General features: G+C 40.5%; 1 protein-coding gene across 1 annotated transcript; it reads right to left on the reverse strand.

Annotated features, from left to right (window-relative positions):
- Window positions 1–2256: 2256 nt before the first annotated feature.
- On the reverse strand, window positions 2257–16191 carry LOC123233319 (E3 ubiquitin-protein ligase TRIM7-like). Its single transcript, XM_044659458.1, has 7 exons — window positions 16036–16191; window positions 13613–13708; window positions 11975–12205; window positions 6969–6991; window positions 5585–5700; window positions 3072–3104; window positions 2257–2774 (listed from the first exon to the last, which is right to left on the reverse strand). The coding sequence occupies exons 1-7, from the start codon at window positions 16189–16191 to the stop codon at window positions 2257–2259; spliced, it is 1173 nt and encodes a 390-aa protein (XP_044515393.1).
- Between the last annotated feature and the right edge of the window lie 6622 nt (window positions 16192–22813).

Consider the following 22813-nt stretch of genomic DNA (forward strand, 5'->3'; position numbering starts at 1 on the left):
TTAGAACAGCAAGAGGTAGAAAGAGAAACACCATTTAAAATCACCCTAGACAATATAAAATACTTGGGAATCAATCTAACAAAACAAACACAGCAAGTATACGAAAACAACTACAAAACACTTTCCAAACAAATAAAACTGGACCTCAACAATTGGAAAGCCATTAACTGTTCATGGGTAGGATGAGCTAACATAATAAAAATGAACATCCTACCCAAATTAATTTACTTATTTAGTGCCATACCTATCAAATTACCAAAAAACTTCTTTACTGAATTAGGAAAAACTATAACAAATTTCATTTGGAATAACAAAAGATCAAGAATATCAAAGGAAATAATGAAAAAAATGTGAAGGAAGGGGGCCTAGCAGTACCTAGTAAATCAATATGGTACTGGCTAAGAGATAGAAGGGAGGATCAGTGGAATAGACTCAGGGTTAATGATGTCAGCAAGACAGTGTATGATAAACCCAAAGAGCCCAACTTTTGGGACATGAATCCACTATTTGACAAAAACTGCTGGGAAATTTGGAAAACAATATGGGAGAGATTAGGTTTAGATCAACATCTCACACCCTACACCAAGATAAATTCAGAATGGGTAAATGACTTGAATATAAAGAGGGAAACTATAAATAAGTTAACTGAACACAGAATAGTATACCTGTCAGATCTCTGGGAAAGGAAAGATTTCAAAACCAAGCAAGAGTTAGAGAAAATTACAAAATGTAAATTTAATGGTTTTGATTATATTAAGCTAAAAAGCTTTTGTACAAACAAAAACAATGTAGTCAAAATCAGAAGGGAAACAACAAATTGGGAAAAAATCTTTATAATGAAAAACTCTGACATGGGTCTAATCACTCAAATATACAAGGAGTTAAAGCAATTGTATAAAAAATCAAGCCATTCCCCAATTGATAAATGGGCAAGAGACATGAATAGGCCATTTTCAGGTAAAGAAATCAAAAGTATCAATAAGCACATGAGAAAGTGTTCTAAATCTCTAATGATTAGAGAAATGCAAATCAAAACAACTCTGAGGTATCACCTCACACCTAGCAGATTGGCTAAAATGAAAGAAGGGGAGAGTAATGAATGTTGGAGGGGATGTGGCAAAATCGGGACATTGATGCATTGCTGGTGGAGTTGTGAAATGATCCGGCCATTCTGGCTGGCAATTTGGAACTATGCCCAAAGGGTTATAAAAGAGTGCCTGCCCTTTGATCCAGCCATACCATTGCTGGGTTTGTACCCCAAACAGATCATAGATAAACAGACTTGTACGAAAATATTTATAGCTGCGCTTTTTGTAGTGGCAAAAAACTGGAAAATGAGGGGATGTCCTTCAATTGGGGAATGGCTGAACAAATTGTGGTATATGCGGGTGATGGAATACTATTGTGCCAAAAGGAATAATAAACTGGAGGAATTCCATGCAAATTGGAGAGACCTCGAGGAAGTGATACAGAGTGAAAGGAGCAGAGCCAGAAGAACATTGTACACAGAGACTGATATACTATGGTAAAATCAAATGTAATGGGCTCCTGTACCAGCAGCACTGCAATGACACAAGAGAGCTCTGAGGGATTTATGGTAAAGATGCTACCCACATTCAGAGGAAGGACTGCAGGAGAGGAAACATATAAGATAAACAATTGCTTGAATGCATGTACTGAGGCGGACATGAATGGGAAATAGACCCTGAACAAGGACACTTGTTACAACCAGTGGAAATGTGCGTTGGCCATGGGTGAGGGGAGAGGGGGGGTGAAGGGGAAAGTAGGGGCATAAAGTATGTAAACAGATTAAAAATGAATATTAATAAATGTCTAATAAAAAAAAGAAATAAAAAGAATCCTAGAAAAAAAAAGAAATGGGGGCAGGAGCAGGGAAAGGCTATAATGGGAAAGAGGATGAAAAGTACATAAAACAGGAGTGAGGTCTTTGTGTGGGAGAGAGAATAATAAGAGAGCAAAAGGGTCCATAAATGTGGGGAGAATGGAGAGCACATAAAATGGTGAAGAAAGGGATGTCAAATGGCAAGTGAAGGTAAATATCAGAAAAGATTGACTGGACTCTATAGGATAACCCCTCTGGTTGGTAGTTTATAGTTATAATTTACTGCTTCTTCCATAGAGAGAAGGCTAAGGGCTGATAGCATAAGAAAAGTCAGTTCTTACCCTTTTGCACACATATTCCTCATTTTACAGATGAGGAAACTGAGGCCCAATGGGAGAGAGATTCCCTAGGACTCAAGGATTCACAGTAAGCTTGGCCCCTTGGCCCCATAGCCAAAAGAAGGGGAAGATCTCCTCATGGAAATCCACTGAGAAATTGAAGATAAGAGTGTGTCTTTGTGCATCTAAAAAGGTTAGGTTTCCCCCTTCATAATCCAGAGAGACCTCCAGCCTCTCAAGGGGGTAGCTCAGAGTCAATGGGGTCTCTGGGGTTGTGAGAGCTTCATAATATCCCTTCAGCATCTGTATAGCCCAGATCCCTCCTGAGGGGGAAAAACTGATTTCTCCCTTCCTTCTTCCAGAGGCCCTAAAAACCCCAACAGCCCAACCTTCCATTGAGCCCACTCCCACACACACCTCCCAGCAATGCTTCCCAGTGCTGAAGGCTTTCTGGCCCAGCACACAAAAATGGGAGTCAAATCTCTCAGCACTGTAGGGCAACTTCTGCGGGGTTTCTCTGAAGGATAAGGTCTTCTGGTCAGGAGAGATAAACAGATGACAGTTGGCTGTGTCTGGGTTAAGAGTCAGCTGCACTGCTTAAGAGAAAGGAATGGGGACAAGGGTAGGGAGAGGAGATGTGGGAGAGGTAGGGAGACCATCCACAAGGGAGAGAGGAGGTGGGCAAGAGGAGAAAAAGGTTGTATTAGAGTTCTAGAGGTTAGTTTGCTATGGTGTCTGACAACTCTTGTCCCCAAAAGAAAAGCATTCCTTGTAGTTTTTCCACCCCAGTCACCATAGATGACAGAACAAAAACATTCTGGTGTTAGAACTACAATATACAGGAGGCCTGCAAGATACTCTGTCGTCCAAGGACATTGCCATTCACCCACCTTTTCTTTTCTCCAATTCTGATTGAAGACACTCTAGGAGGAGAATAGAGAGAAGTGAGCATCTTCTATCTTGCTTCTTCTAGAGAAACATTTTTCCTCACTCAGGCTTTAGGACTTAGTTTATAAAAAACATACATACATAGGCACATAAAATCAATCATATATAACCACTCACAGTCACATATAATCATATACAGTCACATCACACAATCACACAGAATATTTCATACCGTTATAATCGTCCATTCCAATTTTTAACCTAGAAATATATAAAAGATTATTTGTCTCTGTTTCAATCAAACACACCAAAGTTTGATTGGAGGTCAAAGTCATCATGGCATAGCTGGTCTGAGGATCAGGCAGACCTAGATTTAACCTCTGCCTCTGCCATATCCTGGATGACCAAGACAATTCCTTATCCAGAACTCTCTATGTCAGTGACATCACGGATCATATCTCAAACCCCTTGATCTTAAACCTTAAATTATGATGGAAGTCAGTTGTGATTTTGTCCAATCTGGTGAAAACACATCCAAATTACAAGTTTAGTTTTGTCCAGAAGCAATCAAAGATTTTCAAGTTTAAATCAGAAGCTCTTGGTTATGAAATGAAAGCACTGTTAGCCATAGAATAATACATCTCAAGATGGAAGGATACTTTGAGGTCATCTAATCATCTTCCAGATGAAAAAACCAAGTTAGGTTAAATAACTTGCCCACCATCGCACAGAGAGTAAGCATCAGAGGATAGCATTTGAATCCAGGTTTTCTGACTCCAGAGTCAGTGCCCTTTCAACTGTACTATGTGCAAGTGTGCATGTACACATGTGTATGTATACTAAACCATGAAGTTATATGCATGCATAGACATGTCATCTAAATGCATGTGTCTGTGTATATACATGGTATTCAAATGTGTATTCCTATCTAGTGTAAAGGGGAATTTTTTGTTCTCTCTGAGTTTACACTTGTGAAAGGGAATCCTTTATTCCCTTGGTCTATTTTGAGTTAACATTTTGGTTAACAATAACTTGAGTACCCCTACTTAGTACCTCACCACATTGTGAAGACAGGATTAACTCTCCTTTGTCTACTTTGGAATTGAATCAACAAAAGCTTGAACACCCTACTTAACACTAGGTGGAGGAGCTCTCCACCCTTTCAACTCAATCAGCCAGGAATCTGTGAAGCCTGTTGATGAGTATTCACCTCTCCAGAAGGTGAGAAGTGGTTCCTATAAACACTGTCCCCTGGGCAGGGCTGGGAAATTTGGAAGCTGTGATTGGCCCTTGTGAAGAGGGGAAGAGACAAGAAGTCACTATAAAAGACCCTGAATTTCTGGGGCTAAAAAAGTTGACTTCAAGAAGGAAGTCTACTTCAAAAAAGAGTTGGACTTCAAGAAGGAAGTCAGCTTCAAGAAGAAGGTTGGCTCAAGGAAGAAAGTCGGCCTCATGAGTCACCTTCAACTTGAGTCATTGTCTTGACCTGCCTCTTGGAGAGAACTTGGGTGAGTGGATAGCTGGCTTTCCCTTCCTGTCTTTTGGAGAGATTTTAATTCCAATTGAAAGTTAATAAGTCCTGGCTGAGTCTGAGCACCAGAGCAATATTTAGTTAGATAGGCTAATGTCTTCTCTACCCTTTTGTATTTCTCTGCTTTTACCCTTTCCACCTCTTTTGTAAATAAAAGCTATTAAAGTCATTTAGATTTTGAGCAATATTACTTTGAATTGGCAACCACCATTATTTCATAATCTTCCTTTATTTTAGTCAAACCATTAAAATTTAATTCTTACACTAGATACATGTATATGTATGCACACACATGCAGAAATAGTGTATGTGCATTGTATAAATAAATAGCCACAGGTATATATATAGAGATACATGTATACATATGTGTATATATACCACATGGGAAGGACTATATTGCATATCTACATGTGTGCATATACATATATATGCTATAGTGGGAAAAGCACTGGCTCTGTGTTCAAGTGCTACCTCTAATGTTTATTCTCCTCTTGACTGGGCAAGTGATTTACCCTTCTGGACTGGGCTCATTTTTTTCCATCCATAAGATGAGAGTGTTTGCTAGAGGTAAAGAGGCTAGATCTATGATGGTACCAGGGAAAGGAGCTCCTGTTGAGAATTTTCCTCTACCAATTTAGATTTCACTTTCTAGTCTTAGAGAGTTGCTTACATGTATATATGTGATCAGAATCTCACATGCAAATATGATCTGGTATCTCAACCCACATAGGAATATATATATATATATATATATATATCTTTCATGTCCACTCTCCCCCTCTCTGTGTCTCTATATGTCTTTCTTTCTCTGTTTCTCTATCTCTTTCTGTCTCTCTCTCTGGCTCTCTCTTTCTCTCTATCTCTCTATGTCTCTCTGTTTATCTCTGTCTCTGTCTCTGACTCTATCACATGCACGTGTGTGCACACACACACACACACACATCATAGATCTGGGTCCTATACTGTTCTGGTTGTTCTTCCAACCTGTGAATTGCCTCAGATTCTTCTGCAGGATCCAGCTCTTTGCAGAGAGGTGCTGGACTCTGTGTCTCAGCTCTGGGAACACAGCAACAGAGTCTGTGGTCATTGGCATCTTAGCCCTGAAAAAAGAGATGATACTAGAATTGCTCTGGAGCCAAATCCTAGATACCATAGAAGAGTGGGAGCAAATGAATAGCCCTAGGTGTCCTCTTTATCTTGGCTCTGTAGTTTTAAGGTCTTCTCAATCTTAGGCACCAACTGTTTTGCCACTTCTGAGCAATAAAAGCCAGTGCTTTCCTTCTCAAACAAATAGATTTTCTCCTCTTTCATTGATATTCTACTAAGGTTTCGGGATAGATTCAAAAGAGGTCTGTGTGGTTCAAGGGAAGTTGAGACACAAAAGTAATGGAGGTCCAAGTTACATACATGGGGAAAGGGGGAGTAGTCACCGAATAGGCCACCAATGGCAACAATTTACTCAAGTTATTTCTATACCTTTGGAAACAAAGTCCTCCCCAGCTCCCTCTTACAAAAAGACATTGTGTTTGATCACTATATCCTCTCACTAAGTCTAACCAAATCAGGAAAAGAACTTCATGCTAGCACCACCCTCATCATAAACCCCTGCTCCCAACTTTCAGAACAGATATTAAGAACTCAGTTGTTTCAACCACACCAATGCATATCAATAATATGGAAATAGATCTTGATCTATTTAAGACATGTTAAAACCAGTGGAAATGCTCGTCGGCTATGGGGGGTATTAGGGGGGGTGAAGGGGAAAGTAAGAACACGAATCATGCAACCATGGAAAATTTTTCTAAAAAGAACTCAGTTATTCCCATGCCCTTCTTTATTTGCAATATGCTTAACATATAGCAAATACTTAAAAATGTCTTTTCATTCACTCAATATTTTTACTCAGAGCAAAATATAAGGGAAATTTGTGACCCCTTGGAATATAACTGGGGGGAAGAGAAAGTAAGCTCCAAGAAGTGTCCAGGAATGAGGCTACTGGGAGGAGCAAGAACACTTTGGGCATTTTCTTCCCTAACAAAAGGTCCGATGTCTAAAGGGGAAAATTGGGCTGGGGATAAAGAAGGCAAAGTTGAGGGCAGATTAGCCATGAGAAGAAGTGCACAACCACCTGGGGGGGACTGAAGCAATAGGGGCAAAAAATTCCTCCCCAGTAAAAATGAATGTAGTAAAAATGAATAGCCTCTAATCTCCATCCTAAGGCCACGCCCCAGTTGTCTCCCTCTAGTTATGGCTCTGAAGATGAGGAGGTCATTGTGTAATGGGGGAAAAGAGTAGGTTATAGAATAAGACCTTCAACTCATAGTTGACATGAAGGATAGAGGGGATGGTACAAAAGAAGGGCTCTTACCTGCATAGTATGTTTCCGCTGTCCTAGGAGAGAGAGGGGAGAAGAAAGTAACTCAGCATCTGTGGTGAGAAAAGGAGACCCACCTTCCCACACTTCCCCAATCATTGCATGTGCCATTTCTGAAGCCAGGTCAGAATTGGATCTCTTGTCCATGCTTAGTGATAGAAAATGCCTCACTCCATCATCAACCAGTCAGCAAGTATTTATTAAGTGTCTACTATATCCTGGGCGCTGTATTAAATGCTGGGGCTATAAAGAAGGACAGGGCTACTCCCCACCTTCAAAGAGCTCACATTCTAAAGGGAGACAACATACAAAGACATGGTATCTATTGCACGCACAGAGTACATGGAAGGTAATCTTAGAAGAGAAAGCCCTAAGGAGCTAGGGAATCCAGAAGGGCCTCCCGAGGAAGAGGAGATTGAAATTGAGGCTCAAAGGAAGACTAGACAGCTAAGAAGTAACAAAACATTCCAAGTACTGAGTTTGAGGAATAGCAAATGGACCAGTGTAGCTGTATCACAGAAAAAATGGAGGGAAGTAAAAGAAGACTACAAAGGTAGGAAGGGGCCAGGTTGTGAAGGCCAAACAGAGGACTTATGTTTGTTCCTGAAGGCAATAGGCAGCTACTGGGGTTTGTTGAGTAGGGGTTGACGTGGTCAGATTGTTTAGGAAATTACTTTATTATTTATTACTTTAGGAAAATTACCTGGGAAGCTGGGTGGAGAATGAATTGGAGTTTGATGAGACTCGAGACAAGGAGAATAGTTACTGTAGTATTCTATTGCAAGAATGCAGGTGAGAAGTATAAGTGTATGGATCTAGGCTAGCTGCCATGTGCTCTATCTGAAATATGCCATGAAGGAAGAAATTTATAAGATTTGGAAACATATTGGATATTTGGGATGAGTGGGAGTAAGGAATCAAGGATAATGCCAAGGTTCTGAGTCTGAGGGATTGGGAAGATGTAATGTCCTTGACAGTAAGTGGGAAACTGGTGGAGGTGAAGAGGGAAGAAAAGGATATGGATAAATTAATAGTGAATTGTGACATTTTTTTGTGAAATAATTTCCCCTTTTAGCACCACCAAGGTCAGTCTGACTCTAAGCTGAGGCTACATCCAGTTTCTCCCCCAGCCTATGAAAATCAGTTGAGGTCTTTTGTCTTTGTTAAGGATAAAAGAATTAAGAGCAGGGTTGACTAGCCAAGGCAAACTCTGATTAAGGGTGGGCTGAGCAGCCATGTTGAACTCACTTAAAAAATACAGGGAAAGTACAGGCGTAGCAGGGTAGCTTAGTGGATTGAGAGCCAGGCCTGAGATGGGAGGTCCTGGGTTCAAATCTGGCCTCAGATGCTTCCTGTGTGACCCTGTGTGACCCTGGGCAAGTCACTTACCCCACATTGCCTAACCCTTACCACTCTTCTGCCCTAGAATCAATACCCAGTATTAATTCTAAGATGGAAGGTAAGAGTTTTAAAAAAAAAATACAATGGTTCAGCCTGCATCTTCTGGGTCCTAGCAAGGACCTCCTCTTTTGAGGAAGTAATAAGTCTACCTGCTAACAATCAGAGATGGCTTGGGATGTCCTGGGGAAAGACTGAGTGGTGAACTCACAGGGAATAATATATATATACATATACACATATGTATATATATAGAGAGAGAGACTAACACCAGAGAAGAGAGTCTTTTTTGGATTGTGGAGAGAGACAACTGACCAGATATCTTGATTTAATTAATTAATAATAATTGATAATGATTCATTTCTATTAATTAGTATATGCTTATGATAATTTAATAATTATTAAATTAATAAATGAATATAAAGAAATATGCCTCTTGAAAATTTAAGTGACTATGGGGGCATCTGGGTGGCTCAGTGGATTGAGAGCCAGGCCTAGAAACAGGAGGTCCTAGGTTCCAATCTCGCCTCAGACACTTCCTAGCTGTGTGACCCTGGGCAAGTCACTTAACTCCCATTGCCTAGCCCTTACCACTCTTCTGCCTTGGAGCCAATTGACAGTATTGGCTCCAAGATGGAAGGTAAGGGTTTGGAAAACAAAAGAAAACAAAAGAGAAGAGAAGAAAAAAGAAAAGAGGAAAGAGGAAAGATGAGAAAAGAAAATTTGAGTGGCTACAAGGGAATATGATGAGTTCAATTTGAGGGGGAGGATATAGAGTTCTACTTGATTTGTTGAATTTGAGGTGCCTACAGAGATTGGTGTCTGTGTACAAGGACAAACTAGGGGTTTGCTTCCTGTAGAGCCTTTTGGAGGCCAGGGGGAGTGACAGGGGTCTAAATCCTAGTTTTGATTCTATACCATAGTTTGGTATAGGGGACAGAAAAAGCATTAGTTCCTTCCCTCACTAACTCCAACTCTCTATTGACAAATGGGCCCTTCTATTTCCTTGGGCTGGGGGAGAGGAAATAAGTCTCAGTGTCCTTCCTCCAGACAGAATCAGGTCTTGGAAGAGAACCTGCCACCTTCTCAACCCTGGAATGTGGATCCAGGAATTCAGCTGGGAACAAAATTCTGTGAGAACTCAGTAAAATGACTGAGTAAAAACTTTAATGTTAAAGAAAGCTTATTGTGAGTAAAGAAGAGATATCTCAGAGCCTATGAATTGTCTATAATAAAGTGTAGAACCTAGGAAAGAGAGCTGTAAAATAAGGGCTCTTAACTACTTTTGCTTATTTTTTGTTTCCATATAAAAAGGTAAGGTAAGGGGCAGCTAGGTGGCTCAGTGGATAGAGAGGCAGGCCCAGAGATAGGAGCTCCTGGGTTCAAATATGACCTCATACACTTCCTAGCTGTATGATCCAAGGCAAATCACTTACACCCCAGCTCCTGGCTAGCCCTTATAGCTCTTCTGCCTTAGAACCAATACATAGTACAGGTTTTAAAAAAAAAGATAAGGTGAATTGAATCCATCTGGGCCAGGTTTGGGCATTATTCCCAGGAGTATTCCGAGGCATAATGGGAATGAGTGATGAAATGTTTGAAAAAAAACATCAGGGGGAAAATCTGGTAGATCCAAGGTGGTTGGTCTGCAGAACAGAAGCAGAAATCAGAGCTGATGGAATAATCCAAGACAGAAAGATCAATGAGATGAAGAATGAAACAAAAATTCAGGATTCTTGAAGGGAGAGAGCTGCTTACATGGAAGAGCATGGAGAATATGAGAGGAAGACAGGAGAATCCTCATGTCATAGATATGGGAACATGAACTGAAGGGATGACAGATGATTTTGAGGGAAACACCATTTTTTACCAGAACTCAGATTAGTGAAAGTGGGATCAAGGAGGTAAAAACTTTACTTCTCTGGGGCAAATTTAATATGGAAGAAATGCTGAATATAGTAACTAGAAAATACTCTTTGTCTTGTTTAATCCTGATCTACCTCCTGCCTGCTGTTATAATTATTGGAGGTCTCTTGATCTATTTGAGATGGTAAATTGTACAGAGAGAAATAAGATGACCCTTCTCCCTTATAACAGTTGCCCAGGCAGGATCCTTCAGGTCTAAGAGGTATATCCCTTCAGGACCCACCTGGGGTTAATTGATATGTTGATTTGGGCTCTTTAGCTAGGATTACATCTTGTATTCTGACTGTGATTTCTCCCTTCCCAAAAGAGCTTTGAAACTGCTTTAGGAAGGTACTTTAAACTTTATATTAAACAAGAAGGATATGGGTAAAGGACTGTGGTATAGGAGACCCTATTCTAATGGTTACTAATAAAATCTCAACTGCTGGCAGATGAAGAATCAATGTAGCTTCCCTCTGGTTCAGCCTGGCCAGGACTAAACCAGAGTAGGCAAACTGCTGGGATATCTTTAGCTTCTTTTTCAATAGATCTTCAGCCTTACAGTTGAGTTATTTCCATCCTTTCCACCCTCTCCTTCATCTCCTGCCCACTTCCCGGATCCCTCCCGGGCCCTGGGAAACCTAGATATCTAGATGATGAAACTCCTAATATCTAGGGGCAGTAGACACCAAGGTGGTGGTCAGGTACAGGTTGAAAACGGTATCTCAAGTACAGGAAGAGTTTGCAGAGAGATGTTTGCACCCTCTCACTCCAAGACCAGGATCCCTGATCTCCAGCCTCAGCACAGGTCAAAGACCCAGAATCCCTTCAGGATTCTCAACTGCCCCTCCTCCTGCCTCTCGCATGACTTCCCTGGGAACATTCCATCCAACTGACTTATTTGTCAATCAAAGGTGATCTTCAAGCTTCCAGAGATTCAATATAACACTAATGAGATCAACTTAGGGGATAACACCTTCTAAGAGAGATCTTTCTTGATTCCCCATCCCCCCACTCTATTCACAGCATGATAGATTTAGAGCTAGAAGGGCAACTCTAGGCCATTGAGTCCAATCCTCTCATTTTACAGATGATGAAGCTGAGTCACAGAGAGGTTTATGGGACTTCCCAAGAGTCATACAGCTAGTAAGTGGCTTAGGTGAGATCTGAATGTTGACTTTCCTGTCAGTGAATTCTTCCACTTAAAATCAGTTGTATTTACTTCTCTGTATAAATCTTGAATCCCTTCCAGGAAAAGGTAAGTTCTACAAAGATGAGGTGGCTTTGGGGTATTATGTGTGAGAATGTGGTCTAACACAGTGCCCTATACATAGAAGATAGTTGATAAATCTTTGCTGAAATAATTAAGTTGACTGAAAAATAAGAATTGATGAATTAACCTCCACCATACATAGTCTATGTCTGAAATTCCCTCCTACCATAGTGAAGGTTAGACGTGCACTAAAAGTGGTTATAAGTCCTGGAAAGACAATGATGAACAAAGGGAGGGAAAAGGAGGAGGGGACAAGAGGCCAGACCCCAGAAGCAAAACCCTTGCTGGAGATCCTTTTAATTCCTACTTTTTTGCTTGCTTGGGGATTTCTCCCTTCATCCTAGATCTAGAGTTTCCTTCCCTGCACTAAGTCATGCTCCCAAAGGCCTCCTACTCGAGCCCAAGCCTCCTTCTTTCCTCTTACCTCTGAAAGCTCCAGGACTGGGTGCTGGAGCTGCTCCTCCAGTTCAACCATGAGGTTGCTGAGGTGTGACACTTTTCTGGAAAACTGGATACTGAATCGTTCCTTCCATTCAGCAATATCCCTGTTGAGCTCTTCCATTTGGACCAACAAAGATTTCTCCTGGTCTTTCAGAAACTTTTGCATTTTGCTGAAGTTGTTTGTCACCTTTTCCATCTCCTCACTGATTAGATTCTAAGGAAAAGAGGAGAGAAGACCAAGATGCTCCAAATCAAGGATCCTTTCTATGACCCTGTAGGACTACCCTATTCTGAGTTGTGAAGAGTCCTGGTGTTCTTTTTTTTTCTGGGAAAGGAAGGAAGGAAGGAATAAAGCAAGTCCTCAAACAATGCTCTTCATCAAGAATGTCCACCACATGGCAACAAACTGGAAAAGGAGGGTATGTCCTTCAATTGGGGAATGGCTGAACAAACTGTGATATATGCGGGTGATGGAATACTATTGTGCTAAAAGGAATAACAAACTGGAGAAGTTCCAGGCGAACTGGAGAGACCTCCGGGAACTGATGCAGAGCAAAAGAAGCAGAGCCAGAAGAACATTGTACACAGAGACTGATATACTGTGGTAAAATCGAATGTAATGGGCTTCTGTACCAGCAACAATGCAATGACCCAGGACAGCTCTGAGGGATTTATGGTAAAGATGCTACCCACATTCAGAGGAAGGACTGCAGGAGAGGAAACATATAAGAAAAGCAACTGCTTGAACGTATGGGTCGGGGTGGACATGATTGGGGATGTGGACTCGAAATTACCACACCAATGCAACCACCAACAATTTGGAAATTGGTCTTGATCAAGGACACATGACAAAACCAGTGGAAATGTGCGTCGGCCATGGGTGGGGGGAGTGCGGGGGGGTGAAGGGGAAAGTAGGAGCATGAATCATGTAACCATGTTAAAAATGATTATTAATAAGTGTTAAAAAAAAAAAGAATGTCCACCACAAACCCCAAGGCAGACGAGATCAATCCAACTCTAGAAGGCAAGAACTTTGAACCAAAGTCATATAATATAGTTTTATTCGAGGACCCTGAACACATGACCTAGGATATATGCATGTAAATGCATGGGCATTTTTTCATGAGTATACATGTCAAATTATAGCTATGGGATATATGGTTTCTTTCTATCTCTATCAAACAACTTGCTTGGACCTGGCTGAAGACCAAAGGTTGCAATTTCCTCATTCAAGTTAATTAAATCCAATGCAATATTCATCCTCTGTAAAATAAAAGGTTAGGTTCAGTACTTTCCACGGTTCTTCTGATTAGGTTTCTATGAGTCTAAGAGAGAGGGACAGTGGAACAACTTGGGGTATCCATAACATAACCTTACACTTATCACTTACTTTTGTGTTTGTAAAAGCAACTTTGCCCTGATCACAACTAACAGCAGAGTCAGGACCATGAAGATTGCTGCCCAGTATATCCTAAGGGACTTGAAAAGGGAGAAGGTGGAACAAGTTGAATTATAACAAGTTGAAATATAATGTCAGAGGGTCAACTCGTTCTTTCTCTTCCTCAGCTACCCCAGTATCTCCTTTTCTCACCAATGTGCAGATATCAAGTTGTCCACCTACCAGCATATCCTGGATCTCTTGTTCTCCATTCCGCTTGGTGTCTAGGGCTTCTTCCTTCTCTGTCTTCAGAAATGCCAGTTGAGTTGACAGTTTATCCTAGAAAATATACTTTTATGTTTATCTGGTAGCTTTGTTTCTCCCACAATACCCAGTCTGGGCTCCAGATAAACTCTATATAGCCTTAATGATTCTCTCAGCCAAAGGGAATAGGCCAAAGAACTGAGTCCATAAAGTCTTCCTAGAAAGAAGGCTGGGATTCTTGCATTGCTGATAATAGTTAAGTCATTCACAGTTGTTTGTCATACAATACTGCTGTTACTGAGTACAATGGTCTCCTGGTTCTGTTCACTTCACATAAGTCTTCCAAGGGTATTTTGTGATCAACTTGTTATTTCTTATGGTGGAATAGTATTCCATTACAATAAGTCTGAGATCATAATTGCCACTCCTGCTTTTTAAACTTTAGCTGAAGCATAGTAGGATTTCCTTCCAGCCCTTTACTCTGTGTGTCTCTTTGCTTTAAATATGTTTATTGTAGAAAGCAAGTTGTGGGATTTACTTTGCTGTTGTTGTTCAGTTATGTCTGGCTCTTCATGACCTCATTTGGGGTTTTCTTGACTAATATACTGAAGTGGTTTGCCATTTCCTTCTCCAGCTCATTTGACAGATGAGGAAACTGAAGCAAACAGGATGGAGTGACTTGCCCAAGGTCCACATAGCTAATAAGTATCTGAGACCCACTTTAAACTCAGGAAGATGAGTCTTCCTGCCTCCATGCACTGTATGCATTATGGTACCACTTAGCCACCCTAAGCACTGGGAATGCAAATACAAGTAGAAAACAAGACAATATCTACCTTCAAGGGTTTTACATCCTAATAGGGAAAGACAACACATAAATGGAAGCTGAAAAGTTGGAGGTTGGGTAGATAAAGGTACTAGCTTAGGGAATATCATAAAGTCCAGAAAATCAGGAGGACAGCCTGGAAAGGTCATTTAACCTCTAATTTTATGCACAAAGAGCTAGGATCCCAGAAAAGAGAAAGAGATTTGCTAGGACAGAGCAGAGGTCAGTGGCACAGGTCCTCTGACTTCCTTGTTTGCAGACTCATTACTGACTCCACTGTGCCAACTGGCCTCTTTGGGTTCAAGTCCTACTTCTGACCACACCCTATGTGGCCATAGTATGTCACTAAACCTCCTAGACAACTCTCAGAAATTCTAGTTATAGACACTGCCCACCAACAACAGTGGAAGGATTATTCATACTAACAGTTTTGTTCACAGATCTAAACAACTTTTAAAAATAAAACATTTTTTAGCCTAAAAAGGGTCAGGGATGATGATAATGATGATAGTGATAATTATGGTGATGATAATAATAATAATGAATAGGTAACATGTAAATAGCATTTTAAATTTTGCAGAGGACTTTACCTACATTACCTCATTTGACCTTAAAAGAACCCTGCAGGGTAAGCACTATTATTCTCCCTATTTTACATATGAGGAAACTGAGGCAGATAAAAGTTGAATAATATACCCAGTGTTACATAGCTAGTAATTATCTTAGGCAGGCTAAATTCCATAAATTTGAACTCAATTCTTCATAAGTCCAAACCCAATGTTCTATCCATTAAATCATCTATCAATCTACAATCTACTTACAATCCATATGATTTTTAGGGACAAAGGAGGAAAGGAAATATTTATTAAGCATCTACTATGTTCCAGTCACTGTGCTAACTGCTTTACAACTATTATCTGATTTGAGTGTCACAGCAACCCTGTGAGGCACGTGATATAATTTTCCCCACTTTACAGATGAGGAGTCTAGGTAGACAGAATAATTTGCTCAAGGTCACACAGCTAGTAAGTGTCTGAGGCTAAATTTGGACTCATATTTCCCAGCCTCCATGGCCAACACTACGTACTATGCCATGTAGCTACTTCTACAATTTCATTTTGGAGTATCATATAACTTGGAATGGGAATGTGCTTTCCTGAATGTTTCAAATTCTTGGCTATGGGGTAGAGATCCTAATAATCCCCAGGACTCAATAACTGAGGAAGCTGACCCCTGCATAGTTATCCAGAGGTCCATCCGATAGACCTAGGGGTTCATGTTACAGAGTACTCCAGCCTCCAGAGGGCAAGTTCTCCCATGCCCCCCCATCACCTCCCTTTCCAGTTTTCCTTCATATGTTGTCTTTCCTCATTAGAATCTAAGATCCTGGGGGGAAGAGACTATCTTGTTTTCTTGTATTTATATCTCAAGCACTCAGCAATATGCCTAGCACATTAAACACTTAATAAATGTTCTATCTATCCATCCATTCATCAATCCATCTGTCTATCTATCTACCTGAGCTCATGACTGACCAAAGTAGTCAAACCCACCCCTGGTGCCCGAAAATACTCACTAGGCAGTCCTGAACAGCCTCATCAACAGACAACGGATGATGAGTGCCATGGACCCGGATGGCATGACACACCATGCAAACAGGCCTCTGATCCTCCTGAGAGAAAAGCTTCAATGCCTCCCTGTGCTTGGCACATAACTTAGATGGAGAATCCATAGCTGTCTGGAGCTGGAGCCGGCAGACCAGTGATTCCACCAATTAGTCTATCAAGCTGGCATTTGGGTAGTGAATGTCTCTGCAGGAAGGTCTCTCTGCTCTGCAAACAGACAGAGAGTTCACTATTCCCACTTCCCTCCAACCCAGCAGAAGCTAAGTTCATAATCCAAGGTCACTGGAATCCAAAAGTATTGGGCACAAACAAAGTATGTGGCTTTCTCCTCTGAAAAGAAAATAGAAATCAATACCTGCCTTGCCCCTCCATAGACAGTCCCAGGACCTTCCCCGTAGTTGTCCATCTAACTGTGGCTCATACTGTCAGACCCTGCCTTGATCTCAATGCTCTCCATGCTGTTGAGATCAAGAGCTGAGGGACAGCTTCTGGGACACCCATCCAAGTGTTGATTGGCTGACTCTTCCATGTGATTAAGTGAAAAAGGAGTCATGGACTCTGACCCCTACAACCAATGAGAAAATAACCGTTCAACTATCAGCAATCAGGAAATACAAAACCACCAAGACTGTTTCTGAAATACTGCCTGAACCATATTTCTTTTTAAGCTCTATGATGCATTTGGATTTAACCAAGTATTTTTTTTAATCTTTGGTTTCTCTTCTCCGTCCTATCTTCTGAACACAGCTCAATTACATTCTACGTCTAGGACTATTCTCCGGGAAATGTTCTATCTCCAACTCTTTTCCCTGTTGCTTGTGACTAAGGAATAAAGAAAGGCCAGGCTAACCAAGAAAGGCAGGGAGAAGGGAAAGGAAGTTGTGAAGCTATAGGATATTATTGTAGGTTATAAGATTTAGAGCAAGAAGATCATCTAATCCAACCTCTTTATTTTACAGAGGAGGAAATTGTACCTAAGAGAGGGGAAGTCATTTGTCTGAGGTTTCACTTAAAGTGCTAGAATGCTTGGGGTGAGAAGGATTAAGGGCAAAAGATGACCTGTTCTTCCCTGCTCCCTCTTAGTTTATAGGGTGCCTATCTCTGCCTCAAAATTTTTACCAACTTGTTCCCTTTTGGATAGGAAAGTAAGGGAGAGGGTTTCCTCTAAGGTAGTGATGGGCAAAGTATGGCCTGCAAGCCGGATGTAGCCCCTTGAAATGTTCTATCTGGCTGCCCAACATTATTCTGAATCCAACAAATACAAAGAGTAGGATACAATACAATGAAACTTCGAAAGAGTTGCCTTAGAAACAGACTGAGAGATGAGCATTTCCTTTCCTTTGGCCCCCTCTTTAAGAAGTTTGCCCATCACTACTCTAGGGAGAAACTATGAGAGGCCTTTCCACTGCCAAAGGGGAGTCCCTCTTCTTCCCAAATGACTCAGGCCTCCCAGCAATTACCTACACCTGTGCAAAGACTTACAAGTCTAAATAAGAAATGGAGGACAGAAGGATTTTTATTTCATAGCTTGCACTGCCTGACTTGAAACACCTTTTCCTCGTGTATAAATGGAGATTTTGAAACTTGGACTTCATCCCCTAGAAGTCCCTTAATATTTCCCAATATTTCCTTTAATCCCTCCTGCGCCTCCACGTTTGTATGGTCATGTTATTATTTTATAAGTTCTGTAGTTCCTCCCTCTCTCTTCTTCACAAATGTGGTTGAAGTTAGGTTAGCACCTTTTCACTCTAGTTTTTTAATGTTAGTTCATTATTAATAAAACTTTATAAAATATAATATTAAGTTCTTGTATATTAATTTTAATCTCTACACTAGATATGAATACTTACTAGGATTAGAGAGCTGCCAAAGAGATGTGATAGTCTATAGATCACAGGATGGTATACTCTCTCTTAAGAAAAGGGGCACAGAATCACTACTCCTACAACACAACAGTGCCTAACACTAGGTTTTCTGGAGAAATTTAGGTAACATCTTAAAGAAGGGCCAAAACATGCCCTGTTTCGCTTAGGGAAAGTTCTACCCCTCCAACAACCTATGAGTACTGCCCCCGTCTGTAGATACCTACTAGTTTAGGTGAAACCCCTAAAGACAGGAAGACACAACTGCCCCGCTCTTCTCTCTACCCTAGAGACACCAGGAACTCTTACTTCTTTCTGAGAATCCCCTCTCCACTTCCATGTTTTTTTTCCCCTAGACACTTATAGCCCAAGAAGGGCCAAAGGTCAAGACAAGAACATGAGCCATACTGGAGAAGACCACATACAGAGGATTTCTTTAGTTAATGCCACTCTGCTTCACTCAAGTCCCCTAAGTTAAACTACTTTCTGTGATGGAGAGAAAATGTCAGGAAGATTAAAAGGTTTTTTAATCAAAAATAGATAAGAGGAGATACATTCATCCAGCAGAGGGCGGCAGATAGCCACTAGCAGGAGGGACTTGGAAGTGGTTCCATTTCCCGCCAACATTTGAAATTTTTTTCCCCCTTAAATCCTGGATTTTTTTGCTGTATCTCAAGAAGAAGAATTATGGTATAGAGAAGAAGAACTGAGGAGATATGAGCTATAGACTTGGAGATGAGAGGGTGGGTATCAAAACAGAATAATTATTAGGCTTTACATGNTATTAGGCTTTACATGGATATGCTTTTTGAAGTGTTTTCCCATATATCATTTATTTAATCTCCACAATAACTTTAGAAAGCAAAACAATGATAAAAAAGTGGTAGAATTGCACTGGCCAGAATTCAGCACAAAAAAGTCAAGGTGGTAGTGGTGGCTGTTGCAGACAGATATTTATAATAAAGGCAGAAATGTGGACCAAAAAGATGGCAGTCAATGAAAATGCCTTCTTTGCTTTTGTTCTTGCTGTACTTCCTCTGCATCTTCCTAAAGGGATGCTTTGACAGAATCCCTAAAAAGGGATTTTGTGGGTACAGGATCACCACCAGGGGTTAAATAGGAATAAGAAAGAATTTTCTACTTCTAACTCAGATAGTTTTCTGGGACTTTGAACTGAATCAATGTTGGACACAGACAGTCAGAAGAATGGGCTTGGTTAGCCTAGGCAACACTGGCTGGATTATATTTATCTGTCTGTGCCATAGCTTAACCATGGAAAAAACAGCCACAAACCAGCCATTATCAAGAAGAGGCTTTCTAGTCATTACATCTTAGCAGAAATGAATCAAGATGGCCAATAAATGATGATATAGCAATGAAGTCCAGAAACTGGTAGCAGTGAGAAGCTCAGAGACCACAAAAGCAACAGAAGTATATTGAAACAATTATGAGGCTATCAGAAAAACTCTCAGAAAAGACAATTGCCCAGCAGGGAAGAGAAATGTATCACATAACAGAGAACAGCTTGAAGATATTAACAGGGAATATCAGCAAATCCATATCATGAGAGAGACAAATTTCCTGGTCACATGTATTTTCTGTATGTGTTCCTTCTCTACTTGGTGGTTTCTACAAAGGGAAGGGGAAAACGAAGGGTGGAATTTTTCTCATCTAGGGGTCTAAGGACTCTGGTTTTGAATAGATACTGACCCACAAAGTGCTTTGTACCCAGGGTTGGTTCTCTAGAACCCACAAACTAGAAGGGACACTCAAGATGCTATATCCTCATTTTATTGAAGAGATTCCACCAATTTAAATTATTTCCTCAAGACAATGGCAAAATCAGCACTACAATTCAGCTCTTCTGATTTCTAGGTCAATGCTCTTTCCCACTATTCCATATCTTCTCTTGATCTTAGTTTTCTCTTGAGCAGTTCATATCCAGCCTATAGTATTCCAAGTACCTTCTTGGGTGCTATGAGAGCTTAAAAGAAAGAAGCATCTAACAAGGATTCAGAACAAGGATCCTGAAAGAAAAGATGGTTCTGTGGAAAGATATCAAGAGAACAGAATTCTGGTCCACATTTGCTGAAGACTTACTTTGTAACTTTAGGGGAGTACCTTCTCCTTCTAAGAGTCATAATTTCCTCTTATGAAGATCTTCAAAGGTTGTGGAGCCTTCAGATTTAATTCCCTAGTGAAAGCATTGTAATTTAAAGGGGGGAAATGCAGTTTGCCAGTAGAAAGCAGCTGTGGAATTTTTAGACCAAGAAGCCTGGGGACCTCCCATAACTCCAAGAGCAGTAATTTAGGATAAAGTGATTTGGGGATATCAGGGGACAGAGATCCTTTTGAACTCTTCCAAGATCCATGAGAATCAGCAGGAGTCCTGGGGCTCAGCTCTGGATATTCCGCTCAAACTTCAACAAATCATTTTCTCTTTCCTCTTAGGATATCACAGCAGAACTTCCCCGGAGAATTTATACTTGTGGACCACCAGAACCCACTGGGGAGGACAAGAAGCCCAAGGCTAAGGAGACAGCTAAGCCCAGTACTATTCATCCCTGGGTATGGGTGGAACCTAAGCCTGGTACTGGACAGGGTTGGGAATTTAGTATTTGTACACACTTCAAAGTCCCCACAGACTCAAAGCCAAGAGGTTTGGAAATTGTGCTGAGACAGCAGATCCTTTTTCTGTAGACATATCCATAAACGCTTAACAAATGACAATTTCAATGGAAGCTTTTAACACTTGGGCACAAAACCTTAAAAACCTGTCCACCCTTCAATTTCCAATATTAAATCTCATTTAAGCATTTTATGGAAGGTTAAGAATTTTTGCCACATGCATCAGAGAGATGCAGGGTGGCTTGGATTTCCCGCCCCCTTTTCTTTTTGAACCACTATCCAAACCTCAGTGGTTTCTGGTCCTGGGAGAACACTATGCCACATCAACATCTGTATGCAGTTAATTTCCCAAATGGGAGATGGTCACCACAAATGTAGACCTTTTAAAAATAAACATGAGAAAATATTACTGCAATGAAAAAAAAGTACAGAATCCGTTGGAATTAGTGAGAGGTAGCTGCTAGTAGAACAGAAGCTTTCACAGATGAAAGTTGTCCTAGGCCTAAATCCTTCTCAACACACCTGCACCTGGGTCACAGTTACAAGACTGATGCAAAACAATTTCTATTTGCAACCACAGGTTTCCTTTCTTTAGCAAAAGGGCTTCATGAGTTCTTAATAGCATCTATCTCCTTGGAGTCTATTGACCAGTAGTATTGCCCTGGGGCAGGAGTCACCCCAAAGGTTTCTTTGCTCCAATCCAGTAGCCCTAGACTCTTCTCTGAAGCCAGTTCTCCTGACATCTCATGATAAATGACCATGATCAATACAGAGAAAGTGCTACAGAAATATGGAAGAAAAAAGAAATTACCATGGATTGGGAGATGAGGCAAGGTCTCAGAAGATATCAAATCTAAGCAGGACATTGGAATATATCATCAATATTATTTTTAAAATTTTTGCCTCTCCATGATTTTCTTGGTGTAAGGAGTACCCAGTGGAGAGCTTCCACCTGTCAATACAGACTCACAGGTTTTAGAGATGAATTATAGATTAGGAAACTCAGGCTCAAAGAAGCATATGACATGTATGAGAAGCCTGCAGCCACATAGTAAGGGAGGGTCAAAACCAAATTGCAAAAATCTCCCAGGACAGTAGTCTTTTAATTTTCACTACATTGCTTCATTACATCCTACTGGAGAAAAGAGAAAAGGTGTTTTTACAACGAACAGAAAATTTTTTGTTTTGTTTTGTTTTTCTTTTAAACCCAAGAAGATAAAGTTTATGTATGGCTTCTACCTGTTTCTCCCAATTCAGGTAAAGGGTCCCTAATTCATATACAGATGCACAAAATACAATAGGGAAATTGCATTTGAGACAGCAATATTGGAACTATATAAGGTGCTAAGGCCTCTAAAGAGCCCATGAACAGATTAAGAAACAGAAAATACTCATTGGTTAGTGTTGGCTATTAGATCAACTTTTGTCATTCCAGTGAATTACTCCTTCAAAAGGAGTTCTATATAGTCTCCCCAAATCTCACAGAATACCCAGTGATCTCACTTTCTAGGATATCTTATCTCAGAAAGAAAACATATTCCCTATTCTCTGTACAAGAGGTTATAGTTCAGGAAGGGAGTCCTCAAAGTCACTGTTCAGACTATATGTAAGCATTTGTCTACTACTGATTGGTGCTTCCACTGAAAGTCACCATTATTGCTCTTTGCCATAGGGAGAAAGGAAAATTGCCCTCCACAAATAGCAACAACTACTATTCCTACTACTACTATTACTACTATGTTGCTTCACTCTAGAAGGAAAGTATGTAAGAAAAGGCAGAGAAGTCATAGAGAATGATACGTGAAAAAATGCAATTTGCTTTTATACACTATAAAGAGGGGTACTAATCCTCAATCAACCTATCATTCAGAGTTCCCAGTGTCCTATCATTGCCTCAAAACAGTGACTCATAATTAATAATCTCATCAGATTAATAGGGGAATTCTGCAAAGTCTAATAGACTCTCCTGATCCATCTTTCCCTTAGAGTTAATATATACTTCTATAATAAAGGGAGCTGCTAAACAGGCATTGGTATGGTGATCTGATATCATCCCCAAAATGGATCAGATGGAGGAGTCTGTTTTCTACATGATGATGTCTAATAGAAATGCCTTGGAGAGTCATCAGAAGTAGACATTCCTTAACTGGTACTGGTCTGCTGGCTACATGATGAAGAAGAACTTTTGATTGTCAGAATAACCAGAACTAGGGTCAATTCAGACTGCACTTGTCCTGCC

This window comes from Gracilinanus agilis, chromosome 2 (genome assembly GCF_016433145.1).
Source record: "Gracilinanus agilis isolate LMUSP501 chromosome 2, AgileGrace, whole genome shotgun sequence".
In the NCBI taxonomy this organism is placed as follows: Eukaryota; Metazoa; Chordata; class Mammalia; order Didelphimorphia; family Didelphidae; genus Gracilinanus; species Gracilinanus agilis.